The sequence below is a fragment of the Anguilla rostrata genome, chromosome 3 (assembly GCF_018555375.3).
Source record: "Anguilla rostrata isolate EN2019 chromosome 3, ASM1855537v3, whole genome shotgun sequence".
Taxonomy (NCBI): domain Eukaryota; kingdom Metazoa; phylum Chordata; class Actinopteri; order Anguilliformes; family Anguillidae; genus Anguilla; species Anguilla rostrata.
In genome coordinates, this window is record NC_057935.1 from 6,053,490 (window position 1) to 6,079,034 (window position 25,545).

Sequence of the window (25,545 nt, forward strand, 5' to 3'; positions counted from 1 at the left end):
GACTCGACCTTTAAGGGTTGCAGATTCAGCTCCCAGATACGACACAGCCAACGGATATATACCGAAGTGCCTCAGTCTATATCCAACTGTTTAAATCTGCGAAAGATGCAAAGCTAGGTTTTGTGGACAACATGCAATACCGTCTGATCTGTAAATTCTTGAACCAGGACCCCCACATTGGGAAAAAAAAAAGTTTCCTTGAATAAACCAATTTTTTTTTTTTTACTTCAATTTGTCACACATTTTTCTGAGTTTTATTTTTGGTTTTCGGTGAATATTTTTCAGTTTTCTGAACTGAAGGTTCATATGAAGGAAATGCTCTTTTTTTAATTTTTTTTTTTACATTTGTTGTCTAATATTACATTTTGCCTGAAGATCTGAGACTATTCAGCGCGACATATATGCAATAATAGAGGAAATCAGTAAGGGGGCAAATAGTTTTTTCACAGCACTGTAAGACTATCATTCTAGTGTGTGCGCTAATTTCCTGAAAAGCACAGTAGTATTACCTCAGTGGAGTTTGGATTTCCTGCTACCGTTGTGAAAGATCGCTTATCTGTATAGTGCCGCTTCCTTTAGTTACAACAGTGTTGTTTGTTAACATTGCACATACTGATTAAAAACGGCACTCTGTGCAGTCTTGGTATTACGGTATTTTGTGTTCCTAAGGGTAACAATATTCCCCACTAGCCTACTGTGTGTTGCTCTGGTTGAGAGCGTCTGCAATGTGATTGTAATGTAATGTAATGTGGAGTTCATAACTATTTCCCATTCATTTTATTTAAAATATACTTTTGGATGTCCAGATAGAGCACACATACACTCTCTGGTGATTGACCATTCCAGTTACTTTACTTTAATTGGCAAAAAAGTGATCTTAATCTTAATACACCAAATAAAGTATGACCGAAGAAAGAATATACATTAATAATATAACGCACCCATTAAATGTGGTCAAAACCAAACGTGTTTTTAAATTGTTTTTAAAGAGTCCTATTAAAAAGATGTGTCACGTATAATCCTATACGGTTTTACACATAAATATGGGTACATATAAATCTGAATCACGTAATTTTAAAGATTCGTTCGACCAATATAATAGTTGATTAATCGTCCCTATTATGATGTCATTCGTTGTATATAAATGTATACACATTACTGAAAAATAAAAACACGTAGCCTACTTCAACCCTGCCGGACGTGGGAGGGAACTCGAATAAGTTATTAGGCTACAGGCACACCAACATTCCTCAGTGGCACGGATTGTTGGCCTTCGTAAACACCAAGTATTGGAAACTACGAAAATGGACGAATGAAAGGCATACAGTGAAGTGTCGTGATCTAACTTGAGGGATCTTTTATTTTGTATGATTCCATACTAAAAATAAGTATTTTTTCGCTATTGGTTAATCGTTGAGTGTTGTCTTATGTCGTCCGAGCTGGGAGTCTAATAAACCTCATTTTAGATGGCGCCAGTTGTTGTGAATATGGGAACGGCAGCTGTGTCCACTGTCCTCCTGCGTTTCTCTCTGTGTCTATGGATGTGTTTGTTCGTAGCATGCGAGCAACCTTCGCCAGAGGAAGGTATGTTTTTCGGGTGCTCTGAATTCCACTTTATTTGGCAGGACGTACTTTATGTCGATTTCACCTTAATTTTCTCTGCAAATCAGCTAACAGTAGCTTGCTATGCGTAATAACACCAATACCCAAAACCCAAAAGCAATTTTAACGATAAAAGTAACTACCGTGGTCATTCACTTAAAATCGGTTTTGATCAGAAATTCTTTTATGTTCGTTCTCAGTCACGCGAAAACATGCAGCCTCTGAAACCGCGTACTTCGGAGCATGGAAGTATCCGGTTTAAGACAGCCGCGCGCTCTGAATAACAACGTTATAAATTAAATCACAGTATTCACAGATTCCTCAACCAGAGGGACTGAGGCGCGGGCGGACTCAATTCGTGTTGAGGAAAAAAATATTTCTGAATGCTTGAACTAAAATGTTTTATTTACAATATGGTGGATTGTATAAAGTTTTTGCAAAATGTCTTAATTGTGCAAAAGTTTTTGTTCACAGCTTTCTATCTTGTCTGGCAGATAAAAAATTAGAGCAGAGGTTTTTTATTTTTATTTTTAAAAATAACTTTTTAAAGCCTTTGGTTTAATATACTGTTTAATGCTTTAGGAAAATACAGTATCTTAAAAAAACATTTTGTGTCATGAAATATATTTACAATAATACATTTTGATTTATCCCTTTCCATGTTAATTTGTATTAAAGAGTAAAAATCTTTATTTGAACACGAGTGTAGCTGGCTAGCCCTGGCTCTTTGGTTTGAGTCTGGGCTATGCCATTTGCTGGAGTCAATGCAGTGGTATTTAATGGGTTTGCCCTACCAGAGGTAGCGGTGTAGGTTGTCTTTAAACCAACTCTAAATACAAGTGGAATAAGAGTGATAGTAGATTGATAAGGAACAGGCTACTTTCCTCTGCATCTAGAGTAGGATCAGTTATGATCACATATCCAATGTTAATGCCACCAGACACGTTAGAGTAAAAACACCTCGACTCTGGCAGGACTCGAACCCGCAACCTTTGAATGACTCCACACAGCCACAGTCTAGAAGTCCAATGCGCTATCCGTTGCGCCACAGAGCCCCTTGCTCTGCGATGGGCCACGGCATCCTCCCAGTGGGCACACTACCTCCACGCTACGCTGCAACTACCTCCCACAGGCAGAAAGCGACAGTGTGATATCGCTTTTCTCAGTGTGCTGTCTGGCCTATTGGACACATTGAGCCATTTTCCAGCCAAGTCCAGTTTTCATGGGGACGTTCGTATGGTGAAAGAGACTGAGGTTGTTATGTGAGATTTGTGTAATATTTTAAATATACTTTTCAATGTTTTTGTAAACTGTTACAACTGCCATTTCTCCCTCACTCACTACCTCCAACACCATCTCTCTCTTTCTCCACCTCGATTCTCCGTCTCTCATTCTAGAGGAGTTGTACAGTACTGTAAAACATTCGGAACTGCAGTGGACGTCTTTTCCAGTAAAGGGGGTAAGCATTCATTTACATCACTTCTACACCACGGATAACTTATTGCTCTGTACTCGAACATTTATGGAAAGGACATGGCTCTGGGGCGTTGCTTTGAGTCTTCAGTCCGTCGAAAGAAGTCACTGACTCTTCAAAGAGTCAGTCCTAAGAGAAAAGAGAACAACTTTATCTGTCCTTTGTCTTAAACATATTTCAGAAGCTAATAGAAACCAAGAAGCTCGTTTGCTTCCCTTTTTATCCTGACCACACTTAACACGTGCATTCTGTAAACCAGAAGTAACCAACCCTGTTCCTGGAGATCTACCATCGTGTTCGTTTTCTTTTCTACCCTAATTTGGCACGCCTGACTCTACTAATTAGCATCTTAAGATCTCTAGCTGTTGAATGAGGCGTGTTTTCTTAGGGTTGAAATGAAAACCTACAGGACGGTAGATCTCGAAGGAGCAGGGTTTGGTTGCCACTGCTGTAAGCTATTCCTTTGCAGTGTACCAAGTTGCTCTGATTCTTACCGGATTTCATTACAGTGGAGTGAGGTTAGAATGAAACTGGGATCGGAGACTGCAAACACTGTCTACCAAGCTTGCAGTTCAAACAGTGACCTTCGAACCCTCTGGAGCGACTGGATCCCACAGAAAGATGGCCGCACGCTCTTCATGGACCTGACCTTCACTCAGGAAGCTGAAGGCACTTCTCAGTTGAGCCCCTTGCTGGTGTTTTTCCGAGAATCGGATCGCCCAGTTAAGCGACTTTCCGGCGATAATGACACCCTTGTTCACGCCCTTCGTGCCCCACGTCCCTTCAGCCCAACAGCCAAAATACCGGAAGGGATTGAGCAAAGCCTCAACTTCAGTCGGGGTCTACCACTAGGCCATCTCTCGCGGAAAGGCTTCCACCTGGGATTTGCCTACTCCGGGCCCTGCGTGTTCATCGCTTCCGTCAGGCTCTACTCCAGGCGATGCCCAGGCTTCGTGGAAAGCCGGGCCGGTTTTGGGAGCGTGGTCGGAGGGACAGGGCCGGTGAGCGGTGCCTGCGTGGAGAATTCGGTGGAGATTTCACCGCCCCAGAGGGAGTGTCACGCCAACGGTTTATGGGGTCCTCTGGAGGGCCAGTGTGACTGCGTTCCAGGGCACCAGGAGGCCAGGGAACTCTGTGTGGGTAAGTGGGGCATCAAACATGCGGTATCTGGGACAAAAGTAATGGATCTGCATTTGGAAAATAGCAACCGCACAACGGCTTAACACACTTTATTGCGCTTGTATCACGTCACATTGCTTGAAACTCTGCTGCAAAATGAGAGATTGAGCCAATGGAAATCTGCAATGTCTACAACCACCCCTCCTCACACACACACACACACACACACACACGCAGGACACACACACGCACACACACACACACACACACATATGGAGACTCCTTTATCCTGATTCAAGGGGTTTCAGACAGTCATTCTTACATATCTCTCTAATGTATGTATTTTTTTACACTTAGCTTGCAGAGCTGGAACGTACAAACCAACCAATGGGAGTGGGGCGTGTATCCCATGTCCGCCCAATAGCAAATCAGATGGCGAGGGGGCAGTGGAGTGTGAATGTATGCAGGGATATTCTCGTGTGTCAGGTGACCCCATTGAAATGGGGTGTACAAGTAAGTTTTTGCCTATAAAAAATACCTTTTTACTTAATGTTCTTAAACCTTATGAAAATGTATTTCAGAAGAACTTGCATTATTTATGGATTTGTTTGCTTACCGTGGGTTCTGTACCTTTTAGTTGTGATTGTAATTTAACATAAAGCAAAATATATTTTCAACCGTCCAAAATAAAATTAAAGGCACTAGACCTGAAAAATTTGGATTTTTTATGGAGTGCGTTTTCAAAATGTAATCGACATAATGGGGTCGACATAGCTCAAAAGGTAAGACTGATTGTCTGGCAGTCGGAGGGTTGCCGGTTCAAACCCCGCTCTGGGCGTGTCGAAGTGTTCTTGAGCAAGACACTTAACCCCTAACTGCTCTGGCGAATGAGAGGCATCAATTGTAAAGCGCTTTGGATAAAAGCGCTATATAAATGCAGTCCATTTACCATTTAATCAGAGGTAGACCCATTAATATCTGTGAATTAAAAAACAATTAATTGGGGAATAATATAGTAAATAGCCATGCCCACCCATGTCTTTACAAATAATAATAATAATACAGACCATGTCATGCTTTCACCCTTTCAAGTTGTGTAAAATAATGGATTTTTTTTTTTTGATTGACAACGCAGAGCCCCCCTCGTCCCCGCGGAAGGTGAGAATCCACCGGCAGGGCGGCTCCTGGCTGGAGCTGCACTGGGACGCGCCCGTCGACCTGGGCGGGAGGGCGGAGCTGTGGTACGACGTGCGGTGCGCGGAGCGCGAGCAGGACCCCGGGGGGCGGTGGGAGCCGTGCGGGGACGCCGTGCGTTTTTCGCCGAGCCGGCGCGGGCTCAACGACACGGCGGTCAACGTCACCGGGGTGGACCCGCGCGCGGACTACCACCTGTCCGTGGTGGCGGCCAACGCCGTGTCCGCGGTGCTCAGCGGGGCGGACTCCGCCAACTCCATCACCATTGACAGATGTGCGTCGTGGAAACACGTTTTCTGTTGCTTGCTGTTTTCCGTTTTGCTTCGTTTTTCTGTTTTGCTGTTGGCGTTTCCAATCAATGTTACCTGTTGAGGTTTTCCTCGTTAACAAGGAGAATATTCCTTCCTTATTATTTTAATAACGTTGCTCCATTTACACAAGATTTGGCGGGTGGAATTGATCTTACATTACATTACAGGCATTTAGCAGACGCTCTTATCCAGAGTGACTTACAAACTTTTACATAAAAAAATTAAGCATTGCATCCATTCATTCATACAGCCAGATATATACATTGAAGCAGTGCAGGGTAAGTACCTTGCTTGGCAGTGTCCTAGCCAGGAATCGAACTTGTGAGCTTTTGGTTACGAGACCAGTTCCACACCCATTATACCACACTGCCACCCAGTTCTGCACTGGGAGATATGCTTAGTCCTGAGGAAGACATGCCTGTTTTTCTTTCTAGCCCACTGAAAAAAAAATGTTCTTTTTCTTTAAAAAAACATCTTAGAGAATCTGTTGATATTATTTAATAGAATCATTTTTGTGTGTCTGTATTTCTTTGCCTTCATTTGTATGTGTGTTTTCATGCGTGTCTTCGTTGCATGTGTTTGCGTGTGTTCCTGTGTGTATGTGCACCCTTGCTGGGTATGTCCGCGTGTCTGCGCATGTGTGTTTATGTCCGTGAATATATTTTGTGCACGCAGGGAAATACGATGTCGTCCACACCAGTGTCCCTGCCACCATCAAGGGAGGTCCTCCGTCGTTCTGGGTGGTTGTGGGCGGGGCTTGTGGGGGAGGGCTGCTGCTGGCCCTGGCCATTTTGGGCGTTTGCTATAAGCGCCGCCGCTACGTCAAGCTCAGGTGAATACACTCTCATCCAGCCCTCAGCTAAATGTCTTGAAGGGTCAGATCCCATCTGGGATCACGGTTCTCCCTCATCCAGCAAACAACAGGACCAGATTAGTGTCCAGTTACAGTGCGGTCAGACCCTCAGATTACAAGCATCCTGGCCAGGCAAGTTCCCTGACCACGTGAAAGTAAAACGTGAGGAACTAAAGTCATGTGGAGTATGTGGCAATAGAACACAGCGGGGTTCGTTGTGTACACAGTACATGGTATTCAGGGGCTGTTTGTGTTTGTGAAACCCAATGCAGTCAGTCTGAGACAGTTACACGGGGATTCACCTGAAAGCCCCTGCTTTTTGAATCTGTGTAAAATCCAATTATATTTAATAACAATGGCCTTTGAGTGTATTTCAAAGACATGCATTATTGCATTGTGTTTATACCGCACTATGTCATGGTGAGCACTATTGTACACCATAAGTATGTTCTGTTTATCGTGAATTGGTTTTCAGTATTAACCTTTTAAGGTGTAAGATCACAAATGTGTCATTAGAATTCCCTTAACTGTATTGAAGGTTGCTGTCATCTATGTCAATACAGATTGAGAGGAGAATCCATTGCAGACAGAGAGTAATTGTTTCACTCAGAATAATACTTACATGCTGCTCTATAAGTCCAGTGTGTTGAATGCCAATTCTGTGCAAAATGTGTGTCAATGGAAAACTGTCACTAATTTTTGCAGATGAGATCTTGTACAGTCACTATGTTGCTGTTTATTTATTTGTTTTTTTTCTCACTTATCAAGCCAAGACCAAGAGCAGCCTCTTATGCCCATGTCAACAGTAGTGAGGTACCGTCGACCCGAGCAACGTGACATCACTCCTGCCCCCCAGCCAATCAGCGGTGAGTGGGGCACCCTGAAGCTTTTTACTGTACTTGTACTTGTTTTGAACTGTAAGTACATAAGTACAAAAATTCATATTAGTTGTTGTACACATAAATAATAAACATGCTATTTTTCATTTTTACATTGGATTTATTTGTACATATCATATTTCATGTTTAAGATATTTTGGCACTCCTTTATGAGTTAGGTTTTCTTTCAGAAAATTTAAGAACACGTAGACTTCTTTTTTAAAGTTGCCATTTTGGATAATTACACCATATAACCGCCCTTAGTGTAAACACTCTGGTGATTGGTAAATATTTGTTTAGAGATATTTCACATTACAGAGATAACTCCCTCACATTAAACACAGACAGTGTTACAGTGATTGCTTTTATTGTATACACGGCTTCCTTTTCCTGTGCTTGCACTCTCTCGCATTTGTACGGCCCTGTGTTCTGGATTTCCCCTCTTTCGATGATCGCATTACGCATCTCTGATCTCTCACTTTTGTTTATCTTTCTGCTGATTCCCTCCCTTCTATGAATCTTTACAACACTCCTTTCCTCTTCTTCTCTCTTTTTGCCCTCCTCTGTCTTTTTAATCAATTTTTCTTTCCCCTCTTTCCTTCCCTGTCCTAACTTTCACTTCTCCTCTGGGTGTACACTCTTTACTCCCCCATCATCCTTTCTTCTTCACTCTTCTTGTTCATCTTTCTATTTTTTACACTTCTCCTTCGTCGTTCCTCCCCCCCCCACCCCACAGGCCAGCTTCCGGAAGGCCTGAGTACCCGACTACAGACCAGTCTGAAGGACATGCTGGTGGATCGTGGGTCTCTGACCCTGGGAAAGCCACTGGGTGCAGGTGGGTCATGCCCACCACTGGCACCCACATATCCAGTCACATCCACTCACACCCAGTCACATCCAGTCACATCCACTCGCATCCAGTCGCATCCACTCACACCCAGTCGCATCCAATCACAACTCGTCACATCCAGTCACGTCCAGTCACATCCACTGACACCCAGTCACATCCAATCACAACTAGTCACATCCAGTCGCATCCAGTCACATTCAGTCACAACCAGTCACATTGATCTCTTTGAATTGCCATTCAACAAACAAAAAGATTGTGTTTTTTTGTACATTTTCAGGAGAGTTTGGGTCAGTCTACGAAGGAGTCTTCTCCCCACAGGAAGGAGGTGACGTCAAAGTTGCAGTGAAGACGATGAAAGGTGCCTTTACCTTTACCTTTATTTATTTTCAGCCTCCAGTTTATTGTTGAGGTGTAGGCCTTTACATTGACTGTCATTAATGCTGCATTTCATTAACGGATCGCAACGGAATAAATAATATTAATATTTCGGTAGATAATAATAATAATAATAATTATAATAATTACCCATTGGTTTCCCTGTGTTTTCTTTTCAGTGGGAATACACAGCCTAGATGACTTAGAATCTTTCCTAAAGGAGGCGGAGATCATGCAAGGCTTCGATCATGATAATGTGGTCAAACTACTCGGTACGACAAGCCCGTCTCTGTGTTAACCCTTCAAAACACTGTGGGTTCTCAGTGTCTGTCGCAAGGCGGCCCCCAGTTCTACCAGGTGATTCTCATTGGCTGAAGTGCATCTACAGGGCGATGCTAATTGGCTCTAAGTACATGTCACTCTGGCACTTTAAATGTTTCATTCAGCACATAGTGAAGTGGTCAATGATCTTCAATAAATTTCAGTTAATAAATTTTTCAGAGGACAGTGAATGCTGAATATCAGCAGAGTAGAGGCTACCAGACATTTTCAAGCCCTCTAAAATGACCAGCCTGAACAAGACGTTTAGCTATTTAGTGTAATGTAAAAAGTGTAAACAGACACTTTTTTTTATCTGAAAATCTAAATATCTAATTGATCAAATATGGGGGGGGGGAAATTGAAATATTCTTAAACAGGAAAAATATGTTTGCCATTTTGCTGTACCCCTAGAGGTCTTCAGACCCAAGTGTGTTCTGTGTTTCAAAGTGGCTGTAATGATTGGTTGTGTCCTGCAGGGGTCACCCTGGAGCAGGTGCAAGAGCAGGATTCCTCTGTCCCCATGCCAATGCTGATTTTGCCGTTTATGAAGCACGGAGACCTCAGACGTTTTCTCATCGCCACTCGCTACAACGATGTACCCATGGTAACACACTTAGGTCTACATGCTCTCTCCCTCTTACGCACACACTGGCATGGACGCATTTTGATATTATGCATGGGTTTTTGGAGAAGTAGCCACTAGTTCGTAGTGGTAGAATACTGTATACACTGAAACAGTTGAGAAATTGATGCCGTCGCTACAATAAATGCATGATAGATCAACTTTACTGTTGCAACAATTGCGTAATTACAGATGTACCATAAATAAATTTAATAGTAATAATAATAATAATAATAAACTTGTATTGGACTTTTCATAAAAAGATTTGTAGCACAAAGTGCTTTACATGACAGAAATAGTAATAAAATTAGAACAGTGGAGGTAGAAATAAAACAATTAGTAAAAACAGTAACAGTAAAATAAATAAAAATTATATATATATATATATATATATATATATATATATATATACACACATACACATAAATAATTAAATGATTAAATAAATAAATAGTAATAACAATAAAATAATCTAGGTAATTTAGAAATTGATCATTTACCCAAGTGTGGTAATAATTCTAGTAATTTATTTATCTTGTGCCATAATATGGGAGGAGTCAGATATATGACCCTGTCCCTGTCTCAGTTTGTGCCCTATCAGAGTCTGCTGCGCTTCATGATTGACATCGCAGCTGGAATGGAGTACCTCGGCTCCCACAGCTTCGTCCACAGGGATCTGGCTGCACGCAACTGCATGTGAGTCCCACAGGTGGCGCCACTGAATCAGCCAAGATTCATCATCAGGCTCTGAATTATGAACTAGCTCATCGTTTTAGGTTTTTGAAGTGTGCGTGTTCTATACTCTGCACAGAGCATAAACCAAGTAGATAATGTTTATTATAGTTTTCCAAATTTTCCGAGATCACAAACAAATGTACGTGAAAGCAGTGCACCGTCTCTGACGCACACAGGTTGGGTGATGACCTGAGGGTGTGCGTGGCCGACTTCGGCCTCTCCAGGAAAATCTACAGCAGCGACTACTACCGGCAGACGGCAGCCGTCCGTGTGCCAATCAAGTGGATGTCAGTCGAGAGCCTTTCAGAGTCCATCTACTCCGTGAAAAGTGACGTGGTGCGTTTATTTATTTATTTTTTTTTTTTTTTTTTTTTTTTTTGGGGGGGGGGGGCAGGAATGGGGAGTCGTTTCAGGCACCAGAAATAAAAGTAGATATTCACTTAAATATTTTCTTCCCCCTCTCGAACTCAAAAATTTATTTTGAAATAAACGGCGTGTGTGTGTGTGTGTGTGTGTATGTATCCGTGTGTGTGCCTGTCCCAGTGGTCTTTCGGGGTCACCATGTGGGAGATCGCCTCCCGAGGCAGGACGCCCTATCCCGGGGTCCACAACCACGAGCTTCTGGACCTCCTGGAGTCTGGCCACCGGCTCAAACAGCCTGAATGTGACCCTAAGCTGTGAGTTCACCCCACTGCATGCAAATCACCCAGTCAAAGCCAGTGCTTCCCAAGTTATGTAGTAAGATTCCCAGGCCCATGCACCGTATACCATCAATCATTTTTAATGTTCTTAATGACTCAAAGCAGAAGGAGTGAAGTCAGTAGGTTTACTTCCAGAGTGAACGGGCGTAAACTGTGAGACAGCCGGCATTAGCTGCAAACCTAAAATAGAACTGTACAGGTGATTTTAGCTCTCTACTATTCCTATGCAAGGTTTTGAAGATGCTAATTTTAGCAATTAATTGCACGAAGCCCTGTACCAGAAAATACTATATATGCAATTCAGAGGCAGTTAAATGTTTTCTAACCACATTACATGGCTCACTATAATCAATCTCCCCCACGACCTTTGTCAGCTATGAGGTAATGCTGAGCTGCTGGAGCAGAGACCCCGCACGGAGGCCAGGTTTTGGGGAGCTGGGTGACACACTCAGGGCCCTGCTCTCCGAGCTGCCGCCCCTGGAGGCCAGCGAAGAGGTGCATTACATCAACCAGGGCCTGACGGCCGCCGACCAGAGGGCCGCTGAGGGAGGGGACCCCGAGTTTGAGGAAGGGGCAACGGGCAACGTCTACCTGCCCAGCCCTGTGGCCGTCCCCCCCTCTGCGGAGGACGAAGAAGGCTACCTGCAGTACCTCAAGAGTCAGACACATACGAACTGATCAATGGGGTTTACACTGAAATCGCCGTTATCATAAACTGCCTTAGATCGCAAAACAGCCTGATGCGTCTTCCAACCAGAATACCGAGACAGGTTAGGAGTGATAGCTTCACCTGTCACTATGGCACCATTGGCCTGGACAGGTTGACTCCCTGTAAATCCGCCAAGCTTCCAGTGATGTGCTTTGGTAGTAAACCAACGGTCAATGACTTCTTTTGACAACTCATGACTTGTAATGTTTTGAGGGCTGAAGTCTGACAGTGAAGTTATATATGCAACATAAAATACAAAATGTAAGAGAAAACACCACAACTTGAGTTATGTAGGCTAAATGCGTTTGAATGAAGTCTTTAAAAATGTATCTTGTATAGAAATGTGTGCAAATAGGGCATTATTTTTTAAATCAACAATCAGTGTACATACCTCAAAGTCTATTCTGCTGTTTTTTTTTTTTGGTTGTTTTTTGTGATATTAACAACTCTGCATAGTTTAGTGGTACCCTTGGTGATTCCACTCAGATTTCCAATCACCAAGACTTTTATAAGCCTCTGACAGTTGACAGTTTGGGTTAGTGCTTCGACTGGAGGTTTGGACAGTAGCCTATGCAACCCCTGAGGGCACGTCGTTCGAGTAAATCACACGTTTACGCGAGGCGAAGGCTCCAGTGTCTGATATAGTTCTAGATTAATGCCAAGTCAGCTCAAGGACATGTTTGGGGAAGAGATGCCAGTTCCATTTGCTGTGTCTGTGCGCGTGCGCGTGCGCGTGCGTTCGTGTATGTGTGTCTGTTGTAAAAACGTAAAGTTTGGTATTAAAAAAATGATAATTTGTTCTTTGTAAATGTGGATACCCTTTAAGTGTTGGAATGCATAACCTTGTGCACTCGCCGTTTCCACGTTTGCTATAGGCTAATTTTCCTTAATAATGAGCTGCAGGAGGCCGACTAGAAAGTCATTCATAAAAAGTCGGGTGTTGTCATCCGGAAGACGTAGTAGAGCATGAATTAAAAGTTTTATTCGTTTGCATAGCAAACGTGCAAACGTGATGTTGTCTTTCAGGGTGTGTAAAACACCACAGATAGACTACTTCTGAGAGCCTGCCGCAACTAAAATACGAAGACTTTCGTAATGATCATTCATTTTTATTGTACTCAGATAAAATTGTTAAAGATTCCTTTGTACGGGAATCAATTAGGAAAATTGGAATAAAGTTTTTGTTCGTGTAGCTTACTGCTGACGAGTCGTTTTATTCACGTTTTTGTAAAAAATTTAAAGCCACATCTGAAGCCAAAAACATTTCACGCCGTACCACTGGAAACAATGCGATTTAGTAGAGTTTATACACAAAAATCGAAAACAAAAACAAAAAAACTACTTCACGGATAGGCTTGTGCTGTCATATTGTCAGAACAACGCGAGGAAAGTAATACTGAAAAGCACAGCACTTTTACCATAATAAACACAGTAGCTTACATGCAGCCTACATACGCGAGCTTACGCTCAGCACTCCCGAATTCCGCACATCACCCCGATCTACAACATCCGTGTTGACTTTAGGCGTCCACAGGGAGCAAAACGAGGTGGCGAGAGAGTGCCAACTCACTGGATTTTCCGTCACACCGAACAACAACAGCGGAACTTCGTGGAAGTACCCAGTCTAAGGAGGCAACGTTGATTTTTTTTCCAGGCATGTAAAAAGTGATTTATTTTTCCATCGACTAAATGAGTCATATTTTTGAATGACTGGCTACAATGCGTTGGTGGAAATTATATACTGTGATAGAAATGAAAACGTGACAGTAAGTCCCATTTAGTGAAAATAACTTTATTAAACAACTTTTAAATTTAGAGGCACAGTGCTGCACGATCTGCACATAAGCATATTCCTGAAGTAAGTTCGACATTCTGGAAGTTATCTACTGTCAAACTTTCTTACAAATATTTAATTATTTTTTTCAATATTGTCAAACTCGCATTCGGAATTTTGTAGACAAACTAAAATCAGACGAGAATTGTTATGTACCTTTCTGTTTGTGTCTTTCTCACCTTTCCATCTTGTCATCCGTTCTACAATCTTTGGTATCTCCGTGGCGTAACGTCACGTCATCTGACGTCACTGCCGCACCTGCGCAGCCATCTTGTATTCTAAGCGATAGGGAGAGGGAAGAAAAAAGAAAAATAAACCTGTCTGAGAAGAAGATACATTTTTAAAAGGCCCTTTGTAAATACATGTCTGTAAAACGTAAATAAGGACAGGTGAAGAGAGTGTGATAAGTATATTGTTAACTAGCTATCTACCTAACCTGAACATATCGCGTCCATTCGACTCATTTGCTTCCAGCAGGAGAGAAAGAGAGGAACTGAGGAGACGAACCATCGACTGAAAAAAAACTGAGTCTGACCGGAGACACGCCATGAATCCCGAATAGTGAGTAGACTCATCCAGCGCCTGGGCATATGTGTGACAGGCTGCTGATGGTGTCAAGCTACTTTATGTCTCTACCATTAACGTTAGAGCCGGGAGAGGATGGCTGTAGTCTAGAAGTCTAATTTCACAGGGTCGCTAGCCAGCTGGCAACACGAACGTTGTGCTTGCTATGTCCAGTGTTGCAAAACCACTATTGTCACGTTAGTAGCTAGCTAGCCAGCTAGTTAACTTAGGCCACCAAATGTTTTGAACCGTGAAACATCTGGGGTCTTGAGAGGTAGCACGAGTACCAGCTGAGGACACCCAGCTAGCTATTGCCTAGCCAACTATCGTAAATTGCTAAATGTGTTAGCTTGATTGGGCAAGTTAACTCACTAGTCTAGTTATAAGCAGATTTGCACAGCAATTCGGTTTTGTCGTCGGTGTTATAGGTGAATAGCTGCATAGTTTGTATTTAGTTGCATCAAATGTACTGGAATCACGAGTACCTGCTAGTTTATTAAACGAAGCTAACGTTAGCTAGCTGGCTTGTTGACATGTATGTTGAACAGATGGCAGTGGTTTTGATAGTCTAATCTGCAGCCATTGTGTTGGGAAGATCCAGTAGCCAGACCCATCTTCTGAATCAATTAAGTAATTCAACTCTAGTGACACAGGGCCTGTGTGTTTTATTGATAGCGCATGATGCGAGCACCAGCTCGCCAGCAATCTGCTAGCTAGACGGCCGAGCTTATTTCCTGGCCTATCTAGACGAGTCGCGTTTTCTGCAGTAAAACATCGAGGCACCAACTTTACGTTATGTTCTGAATATGTACAGTTTGGACCACTTTATTTCTGACGTAGTGTAACCTCGGACGTAGGGTATGGTTTGGGTATATACGAAGTTGCAAAATCTTGCCTGCGTAGGAATGCAAGACATTCACAACCTTCACTTATTAGTAAAATGGGTGCGAATTTGTAGGGTGTAATGTGTCGCATTACGCTTTACCTTGCAAGATATTCTGTTTTCTGTTCTTTTTCATGACTTGTACTTCAGCTGAAAAACTGTAACTAACAAGACAACGCTGACCCGAAGTCCTAGGGAAGGGGTGTTTAACCTCGTTTTGAAGACAGGGTGTGAACCCAGGATTCTCGCCCCTCGGGTTCGCGAAGAAGCTTTACGAGAGAAAGGAATTGCAAAGAATTACAAACCTCCTACGTGTCTCTGGCATCCGAGAAACGTAGTGTGTCATCCGGTGCGCCAGGCACCCAGTATGAATGCTAGTTTTATATCAGTACTAAACGCCCTTAATCAAAATACTGTATCGAAATTTATTTTAGATAATTGAATAACTTCCATAAGTATCTATGGTTCCTTTTGCCACTTTGCTTCTATGGTTTATGGTAACATGGTAGAGCTGATTTGATAATACAACCAACAACAAAAACGGGGTTAAAAGGAAAACTGGATTTATTGAATTGCTTATTTTAATGTGTCCTTTATTTTTCCTCTTGAAGCTTAATTAATGGAGGTCAGCTAGAACAAAGACCAGCATACACACTGTCCCCTGCATCAGGACTGGTGAACAAAGGGGAAGAAGCTTTAGAGTAGCTTGCATATATTCATGTCCGGGAATATGCAAGTTTTTTAAATTTGACATGTAAAATAAAAGCTTCATATGGTTTTCCATAGGTCTGTTGAACAGCAGCAATGCCTGCGACTAGTTTCAATGCCATTTTCAGTTTGGGAACAGTGTGACGTCCATCTGTTGTTAAAGTAAATTCTTCCCCCCCCCCCCCCCCCCACACCCTTGCTAAGTTAAGCCTGGTTAAAGTCATAGTCTTATCTGTCAGCGCTCCTGAATTTATGTATTGTCCCCTCTATCCATACACTCACATGTGTGTATTTAGGGCCTACTTATTCTTCTCACACTTTTTTTTTGTCCTCTAGTGATTATCTATTCAAGCTCCTCCTGATTGGTGATTCTGGTGTTGGCAAGTCCTGCCTCCTGCTTCGATTTGCTGTAAGTCCTGTCAATCATGGGCCGTTGTGTTCTTGGGCTGTTCATTCTTTGTCCAGTTGGCTTCACTGTCAGTGTTATATTTGCTTCTGTATTGTATATTGTTGGTACACAATATGGCCCCTCATTTATTTAGACTGGGGTTAGTTCAGGATGGGCATGTTGCACGTTCTTATTCCTGATTGTTTGTGTCTGTTTCTAGGATGACACCTACACAGAGAGCTACATTAGTACCATTGGGGTTGACTTCAAGATCCGCACCATTGAGCTGGATGGCAAGACCATCAAACTGCAGATTGTGAGTGGAGTACTCTGACCAAACGTGTTCAGATGCGTCCCTAACCAAAGTTCACTTACGACACTACGGTCATGGTAGCCAAAGGTTTTGGTGCTGTATGTTTCCGAGAATCATGTCATGGAAAGGGGGTTGGAGGCATTGGCGTTGTCTTGGAGATAGTCTTCTCTTGTGAAAACATAGTATGCTGAAGTTATTATGAAGCTATTTTATACTATAAAGTGTAATTTAAGTTTATATCAAGTGTGCATAGTAAACTAGTAAACAAAAATAGTGTGCCAAATCAGGGTTGGAATGAAAACCTACCGCACGGTGGATATCCAGGAACATGATTGGGCAGCCCTGCTGTAATGGGAAAAGGTCAGCCAATCAGAATGTGTGCCGCGTTTGAACTCCCAGATCGGATCTCCTCCTCTCTCTAGTGGGACACAGCCGGCCAGGAGCGGTTCCGCACCATCACCTCCAGCTACTACCGGGGAGCCCACGGCATCATCGTGGTGTACGACGTCACGGACCAGGTCAGTATGTAGCTGCACCGCGGCGGGGGGCTAGCGGCAGCGGCGCATGAGGAACCGCTGGGAGGGGCTAGGGATCTATTTGTGCCAGGAGAATGTGTATGAGAGAGGTTGCGCACTGCACATGTGCACTCTTGCACGTACAACTCTGTTTCCCTCCAAACTTTTTAATATCGGGACCAAAATGAGAAATTTAGGGACCCATCTAATACACGTACGAGCATAGCTTAGTGGATTACAGACTCATTCCGGGACCCACCTTATACACACCTGTGACCCATTTGGTCCTTGCACCGTAATTTAACACTGCCCTGGATAATTTGCCATCACGGAACAGAACACCAGCATCTTAACGCTCGGAGTGTTCAGTGTACACAGTGTTCAGTAGGTATGTGCGTGGTGTTAAGGGGCTCATGGTTCTCCCTCTCCTCTTCAGGAGTCCTACAACAACGTGAAGCAGTGGCTGCAGGAGATCGAGCGCTACGCCAGCGAGAACGTCAACAAGCTGCTGGTGGGGAACAAGTGTGACCTCACCACCAAGAAGGTGGTGGACTACACCACCGCCAAGGTGAGGCGCTCCTCAAGGCCGACGCGACCCTGGGGGGGGTGGGGGAGCTGTCTGTTTACGCAGCGAGAGACACAACTTTCTTACACGCACTTTTGAATTCAACCATTTAAAAAAAATGTTTATATTGTATGTATTTGTACCTTTCAAGACTAGTTTAGAAACTAGATGTTTCATGTCAATGGGTTTTTCCATCCTGAAGCAAATTTTAAAATAAAATGACGTTAAATAAAAATAAAAACTGGCACTGAGTAATTTACCACATTATTTAGTGTAAAATTGGTACTGTTTATTTTTATTACACTATTTGCCCAGAAAGCTGCATAAAAGCAAGGCATTTCTTTATGTCAGTGGTACTGGGAATATAAGTCTGAACTCAAACTCATTATTTACAAACACAAGACCAGGTTAAAACCTAGTATATGGCTGGACCTAACACACGTGATCCGGCCGACCAATGGTGTAACTTCATAACTCGGCCGACCAGTGGTGTAACTTCATCACTCAGTCAGTCAGTCAGTCAGTCAGTCACAGACATTAGCGTTTGTAGGGCTGGCCCCGCTGTTGCGGTCCAGCCAAAAAAAAAGTGGCTTTGAAGCTCTGAGTGCCGGGCTGTACCTGGTACCACCTGGTCTCACGCCTCCCCTCCCCTCCCTTGGCCTCGCCCCTCCCCTCTCCTCCTCTCCCGCGCAGGAGTTTGCCGACTCCCTGTCCATCCCCTTCCTGGAGACCAGCGCCAAGAACGCCACCAACGTGGAGCAGGCCTTCATGACCATGGCGGCGGAGATCAAGAAGCGCATGGGGCCGGGGGCCACGGCCGGCGGGGACAAGCCCAACCTGAAATTCGACAGCACCCCCGTCAGGCAGTCCGGGGGGGGCTGCTGCTAGAGACTCTGCCCCTCACCAGCACAACCACCACCACCACCACCACCCCCCCCCCCCTTCGTCTGCCCTGGCCCGTCCTCTCCGCTCCCCCCCCTCCTCCTCCTCCTCCTACTCCTCCTCCTCTTCTCTCCCTCCTCCGCCCCCTTTCCTCTCCTGGAGAGATTGGAGAGAGGAGTATGAGTGGGAAAGGTCATGGGTAAGGGCTCCTGACTTACCGGCCTGCCATCTCCATTTTGTCCCCCTATACAGACTGAGAGAGAGAGGGAGGGAGGGAGGGAGTGAGAGAAAGGGAGGGAGGGAGGGAGTGAGAGAGAGACATGGGAGGGTGCACATTTCAGCCATTTTTGTCTAGCTCCCCCACCCCATTTTGGTCTAGCCCTCCTCTTTTTTACCGAGGGAAGAGAAGAAATGCATTGGACTTGGGAGAGGGGTGATGCCATATATTAGTTTCAAATTCCGTTTTACATATCATGCACACTTGTACACACACACACACAGCCTGCTAACTGACATGCATACATTTTTGGGTGACAGCAAATTAGCGTACATGTCATTCAGCTCAAAGAAAACGGTTGCAGAAGAAATCGGCAATATTCAGCGTTCTCATCATGACCGTCAGGTTTTTATCATTATTATTATTATTATTGCAGTTGTGATGTTTTTTTTTATTTCTGATTTTTCTGATTTGTTTTTAAATCTGGAATGCTTGTACTGCTCACAAATAAGCTTGCATAACCTGGCATTTGGAGGTTTTGATTCTTCAGGCTTTTTTTGTTTTGTCTTTTCTTTTTGTTTTTTTTTTGTTTTTTTTGTTTCCGTGGAGACGCGAGTTGTGAGTGACGGGTGCTGTTCTCTCCGGTACCGCCCAGAGCGAGTCCCCCGCAGATAGCGTGTCCGTTACCCTGCTCCCGTCGGCGCTACGCCACTCCGGTTTCCGGAAGGATCTGGACCCTCCACCGAGTCGCAGGGGAACGGCTCACAGAGCGCCGACCTGCCTATAGATCCGGTTTATACCGCATCGATCCGGTTTATACCGCATAGATCCGGTTTAAACCGCATTTAGACGGTGCGGTTGGATCTGCCGGCATCTGTGGCTTTTTGGGTTTTTGGGTTTTCTCTCGCGCGATGTCGCTCGTCCTTTGCGCCCGTGCGCGCTCCCCCCCCCCCCCCACCCGCTCAATCGTGGGGCGAAGTGTTTGTTGCTGCGGAGGTGGAGCCGAGCCACGCGCTCCTGAAGGGGTTTCCGGGTTTTCAAGGGCTGCACTGAATTCTGGGTATTCTGCCTCCGGCCAGCACGTACGCTCCCCTCTCGCTCCACTGAGTCCAGCTGAAAATGCACTGGAATTTACCTTCAAGATGTAGACGGCAGTTCTTCAGATCTGTTCTGCTCAAACCGATGGCTGGCATCCTAGGCTTTTTAAGTGAGCTCGTGTTTTTTTTTTTTGATTTCAAAATTTTTTTCAGCCTTTTTGTGGTATTTTCTCGGCACTCGTTGAACCCGTTAGCTTTTCTCTTTTTTTAGTCACCAGTCTAAAGTCTTGAGTTTTTGTGAGTGTAGGGGTTGAGGTGGTGTGTGAGTGTGAGTGTGTGTGTGTTCACCGTCTCTCTTCTTTCTGGGCGGAGTTCCTCTCATGTCGACCCCCTCTCCGGCTCTCGCGACCTCCTGTCATTTTTCTCGAAAGCATTCCCCCGGTTTGACGGGCGGGTGGGGAATCTGTGGCCTCCGCTTGCAAGCCCCGCCCTTTTAGACTTCATTGCTGCTGCTGGGTGACGTAGCGAGAGCTCGTTCACAGGGGCTGCTCACAGAATGCATCATCATGTCTCTCTCTCTCTCTCTCTCTCTCTCTCTCTCTCTCGCTCTCTCTCTCTCTCTCGCTCTCGCTCTCGCTCTCGCTCTCTCTCTCTCTCTCTCTCTCTCTCTCTCTCTCTCTCTCTCGCTCTCTCTCTCTCGCTCTCGCTCTAATGAAATGCTTATCGAAAACCAGGTCCGGCGAAATCACTCCGTTCCGCAATCGTAAATTTAAAAGCCGCACAGTCGTGACGGGCGATGCCACCTTGAATCTCATTCTCACGCATCGACTTCTCCGCTCTTTGTGAAAGGGGGTGTTAATCAGGGTCTTCATCAAGACAGTGCAAGAAAGTAGCCTTTCACTTGCAGACCTCACACTCTCTTCTGGGTGGTAATCACTGGAGGTCACTGGTCACTGGTCACTGGTCCTGGTCACTGCAGGAAGAAGAGCAGACCCTCGAGTAGCCAGTGTAGTCTCTGTGAACACTAGAGAGATGTGGCGAGGAAGAAGGATCTGGTCAGCAGCGTCCTACACTGGCATAAGAGCAGGCTCCAGTCTGCTAATCCCAGTAACACCAGCCTGGACTGGGAGTGGCATTAGGATAGACCTATCTCTTCACAGTGACATCAGAGATCATCGGGGGTGGCTTTTTTTTTTCTTTTTTTTCTTCCCAAATGGCCCTGCTCAGTTTTAGAAGACTGTTATTCTTATTTTTATGTTACCCCTCCTGAACGTGCGTTGGTCTGTTCTGCGAGCACTTTTTCTCAGCAGTAGTACTGTAACGCTACGTGCGGCTAGCCTGCCAAAACCAGACACAAAAGCCGTATTTTCTCCTTAAAAACTTGCTTACAGCAGCATGCCTTATCAGAAACGACAGGGCAGATTAGAACGTTCCTAACAGTGGGGGGGGGGGGACACATTTGGGAATGTTGGGGAGGGGTTGCAGGGATGGACTGGTCTGAACAAGGAGGCCGGAAATGATCTCCCACACACCCCTCTCCAAAAAACAAAACAAACTTTTTTTTTGACGTCGGACGTCTCCACGGCGACCACAGAGGCTCTTGGGAAGTGTTGTTCTGATATGAGACTCTTGCTCTCGGTGTAGACCCAGGGGTTGAAGGGCACGACGGCCTGTGATGCAGGCGCTTGCAGCCTTTTTTTGGGCCAGTCTATTACATACATACACACACATGCGCGGACACACGTGCGCACACCCACACGTGCACACACGTGCTCACACGCATGCGCACCCCCACATGCACTGCACGCATGCATGCACGCACGCACGCACGCACGCACGCACACACGCACACACACACGTGCGTGCCCCCACACGCACGCAACACACAATGTTTAGATCATGCAGACCTGGTGACAAGCTGTGCTGGTGATGCTTACACCCAGAAGTGATTCAGTCGGAATCCCACGCTAGCCTTCGGGGCGGACCTGAAAATGTGGCGTCTGTGCGCTTTTCTGCCGCGCTGCTGGTGGACTCAGCAGGATTGTCCTCAAACGGGCTGAAGATGCTCAGTGGTACCCGGTTGTGCCGTTCACCGCGGTCATGGAAATTGCACAAAATGAAAAGCAGATGATTCACCGATTTAATGTTACCTGTTTAGAACGTGCGCACTGGTCCACCGTTTGTTTGAAACTTTGGAAAGTACGTACGGCCAGTTAGGCCTGCAGTCCTTTATGTGGGGCAGCAGCCTCTGGCCTCCGATGGAAAGGAGTGGTTTATGTCGGCCATGTGAGGCCACTTGTTTGCCTAAGTGTGTTTAGTGGGGATTATGATTGCCAGTTCCCTCAGAGGTTTATGGGAAATGTAGTTTAGTTTTTAGCCGGCTGCCTTTGAGCAGAGGGAACAGTAGCTGGTTAATGTAGTGGAGGGGGGGGTCGGGAGGGGGTGGAAGGGGTTGGTGACGGTGTTGATTCGAACATTCCTATGTATTCAGTGCAGACTGGCTTTCTGGGTTTGTCCTTCGTGTCACTTGAGTCCCGGAAGGAGAGGTCTGGTTTGGATTTTTGTCGCCGGACGCGCACTTCCTGTCACAGACGCTCACCCGCGGAGCGTGGACGCCTCACCGTGACGCGCGTCTCCGAGCCGAACGACTCCGAACGCTGTTCCTGTCCACACAGACGTCTCGATATTATGCTAATTTTAATATATTAATATATTCTGTGGTAACCTTGTGTCCTGGCCAATTAAGGAAGGTGGGGGGGGGGGGGGGGGTTTGGTCGGTCGCTGGTACGGGGGACTGAGTGGACCGGGTGGGTGGGGGTCAGTACTGTCATTATGATTATGAAAATTAAACCTTTGCTATAATCTCTTTATTTTGCCCTGTTTTAAATTTGATTGTGGAAGAGGAGAGGGGTGGGGTGGGGGGGGTTTCATGTCTACTCATGTTTGTGCCCATCTTTATTGCTTTTTCTTTGCAAAATAAAGACAGACACAAGTTCTTCAATACTGAGCACCAAGCTGGTACTTTCTCCTTCCTATTGTTTTTTTTTTTTTTAAGACTTTTGTCCTCTTTGCCTGTTCGTACTGCTGCTCTTGCAGTCACTGCTGAATTTGATCCTGATTGTTCTCTGTATATATTATAAATATTATATATAATTAAAATAAAAACGATATCAATGTTGATCTACAAAAGCCACACTGGGTGATTATTATTATTATTATTATTTTTTGATGTTCAATCTTTTGGTGTGTGTAGTGTCCCTTGGTTGGTGTGTTTGTGTTGGTTTTGCTTCTGCGTGTATGCGTGTGTGTGTTTGCGTGTGCTGTTTGTGTGTGCGTACGCACGCCTGTGTGTGTGTGTATGTATATATCGTATTGACTATAGAGCCACTTAGGGAGGTGTGTGTGTGTGTGTGTGTGTGTGTGTGTGTGCGTGCACGTATGTCTCAGAGAGGGAGGACTGTGGTCTCCAGGGTGCTCCAGTTTCCCACGTTGTGCAACAGTGACCCCTCTGGCAAGCTTGGAAACTGCAGCCTGCCTGCACCAACTGCAATAAGTAGTGTGTTGTAAATACGCGGTGGCTGGCTATGAGTTTTCCAGAGGACATTTTTTTCATTTTGGTGCTCGGCTAAATTCATGCGGGGAAACCCTGGGAGAGAAAAAAACAAAAAAAACGGAATTGTAGGATTTACATAAACCTCATTACAGCCGCACGTTCAAGCCCCTCCCCGTTTAAAAACTGCAGTTCAGGATCGCTCGCGAGGCGCGTAATCTCAAACCGCAGTCTTCATACTTGGCTAATTTCAGCGCCGAAATGCTAAACGGTGAGGCTCTGAGTGTGCAGCCGTAGCGACGCAGGCCGCAGGGACTGCGCAGTCTGAGCTGCCGCGCGCGTGTGGAGACGGCCTCTCTGTCCTCCGCCCCTCCGCTCCTCCGCTCCTCCGCCATCGTGCCGCCGGGTCTCCTGGGTGTCTGGTGGCGAGGCGCAGGGTCACCTTCAGCTATTTATAGCTCCAGCTCTGGTGGCAGGCTGGCGTGAGCGTGCGCTGCAGACACGGGGGTGTGAGCCGTGTGTGTGTGTATGTGTGTGTGTAAAAACCTGTGTGCTTTGTGCACACACACACACGCACACACACACACACGCAATCATGCCCTCACACAAACTTTCTTGCGTGGGCACACGCACACACACACACCTTCTTCCTCACAAACTCATCCTCACACACATACACGCACCCTCGGGCTCACACACACACACGCTTTCTCACAAAAACTCTTACATTCACACACACACTCACACACACACATACGCGCACACACACACAGAAACACATGCTGTGGTATATAGGCTGAAGACTGGGGCAGAGAGACCTGTTATCCTCCTGGGTGGAAAGAGTTTCCTTTTTTTTCTGAAGTCGTCCCGGGACCTTAATTACTGAACCAGACGCCGGGCGCACCGTAATCACCCGCCACAAGCCCAGGCAGCCGCCGATGAGCACCAGGCCCGTTCTCGCTCACTCGCTCGCTCGCTCGGGGAAGGGGCAGACGGTGCACTCGGGGGCATTAAAAATAAAAAAAAGATAAAAGATGGAGGCTGCCCTTATCCTGGCGGGGTCACCTTCAGAGCACGCTCATCTGGTCATTTCGGTGCTGGCCCTAGGACTTTGGTGGCCTTAAACTAATCTGTGGGTTTGGGTTAGGGTTGTTGGAGTCTGTCCAGCAGGGGGTGGGGGGGGGTGATGGGGCATTCAAAATGTATACCGCTAGTTCGCGATAGGGGATTAATAATGTACTTACGAAAATAACGTTATTTACCTTAGATAAACATGGATCGTTCCCCCCCCCCCGTTGTGGTCATGTTCAGGGCCCCCCCTGGCAGTCGTGGCCCTAAACAACCGCATAGGGCGTTTATGCCACGGGCCGGCCCGGGGTCATTTCCTTCTTGGGAGTCACGTGAGGCTGTGGCGCGTTTAGGACCTTTAAAGTGACGCTTCGGAGGTGCGCCAAATCCTCACGGCTTGTCGGCCGCGTTTAACGCCGACCGGCACGGGTCACGGCGGGCGTCTGGCCCGGATTCGAACCCGTACGAACCCCCGTGAGGCAAAGGATTTCACGCCCCTGAGCGAGAAGCTGAAAACCAGCTCTGCGAGTACAAACGTGCCCGGTGACCCTGGCCAATGATGCTCGAGCAAGCAAATAAACAAAAGGTAGGTTAGAATTCCTTCAAAGTGCCAGTGCTATAACCAGACGCCCATATGACTGACTGACCCAGTTTTTATACCTAAAACAGAGACCCCCCCCCCAAGAAGAAACGCCCAGTGGCTTCATTTTGTTTTCCCAATTTTCTTTTTTTATTTACAACCCCTACCCACCCACCCACCCTCACCCCCCTCCCCCCACCCACAAACCCCACCAATTCATCTTCAGCATCAACACCACCCCTCATCCACCGACATCCCCATCCCCATACACACACACACACACACACACAACACCCACTTCCTTCTCCTGGCCCCCCTTCCCTGCCCTACCCTGCCCACTCCCCTCCTCCCTCCCCCCTCCCCCTCCCCCCTCAGTCCAGCGACCCCGAAAGATGAGTTCGACGTAGCCAATCTCCCCCCTCCATGCACACACACACACACACACACAGAAACACCCACCCTCCCCTTCAGTCCAGCTTTCCCCATTTGCCATCTGCCCCCCCCCCCACACAGACACACACACACACACACCACTCCCCCCCCCCCTCAGTCCAGCGGCCCCTGGAAGATGAGTTTCATGTAGCCCATACCCCCCACCACACACACACACACACAACCACCCCCCCTCCCCCTCAGTCCAGCGGCCCCTGGAAGATGAGTTTGATGTAGCCCATACCCCCACCCCCACACACACACA

General features: G+C 45.9%; 2 protein-coding genes and 1 non-coding gene across 3 annotated transcripts; 2 read left to right on the forward strand and 1 right to left on the reverse strand.

Moving 5' to 3' along the window:
- Positions 1 to 1,227: 1,227 nt before the first annotated feature.
- si:ch73-40a2.1 (tyrosine-protein kinase receptor Tie-1) lies at positions 1,228 to 12,936 on the forward strand. The gene is made up of 15 exons (XM_064325732.1): positions 1,228 to 1,584; positions 3,000 to 3,061; positions 3,586 to 4,216; positions 4,553 to 4,708; positions 5,331 to 5,663; positions 6,376 to 6,532; positions 7,322 to 7,419; positions 8,168 to 8,266; positions 8,559 to 8,639; positions 8,836 to 8,928; positions 9,454 to 9,581; positions 10,186 to 10,295; positions 10,511 to 10,670; positions 10,878 to 11,011; positions 11,410 to 12,936. The coding sequence occupies exons 1-15, from the start codon at positions 1,467 to 1,469 to the stop codon at positions 11,711 to 11,713; spliced, it is 2,664 nt and encodes an 887-aa protein (XP_064181802.1). The 5' UTR covers positions 1,228 to 1,466; the 3' UTR covers positions 11,714 to 12,936.
- Positions 2,565 to 2,657, reverse strand: trnar-ucu (transfer RNA arginine (anticodon UCU)). Its single transcript has 2 exons — positions 2,621 to 2,657; positions 2,565 to 2,600 (listed from the first exon to the last, which is right to left on the reverse strand). It is a non-coding gene; the product is annotated as a tRNA-Arg (tRNA).
- An 878-nt stretch (positions 12,937 to 13,814) lies between the features above and the next one.
- LOC135249984 (ras-related protein Rab-1B-like) lies at positions 13,815 to 19,139 on the forward strand. The gene is made up of 6 exons (XM_064325733.1): positions 13,815 to 14,139; positions 16,070 to 16,142; positions 16,342 to 16,437; positions 16,857 to 16,952; positions 17,386 to 17,517; positions 18,208 to 19,139. Exons 1-6 carry the CDS (start codon positions 14,126 to 14,128, stop codon positions 18,400 to 18,402), a joined length of 606 nt encoding a protein of 201 aa, XP_064181803.1. The 5' UTR covers positions 13,815 to 14,125; the 3' UTR covers positions 18,403 to 19,139.
- Positions 19,140 to 25,545: the final 6,406 nt, after the last annotated feature.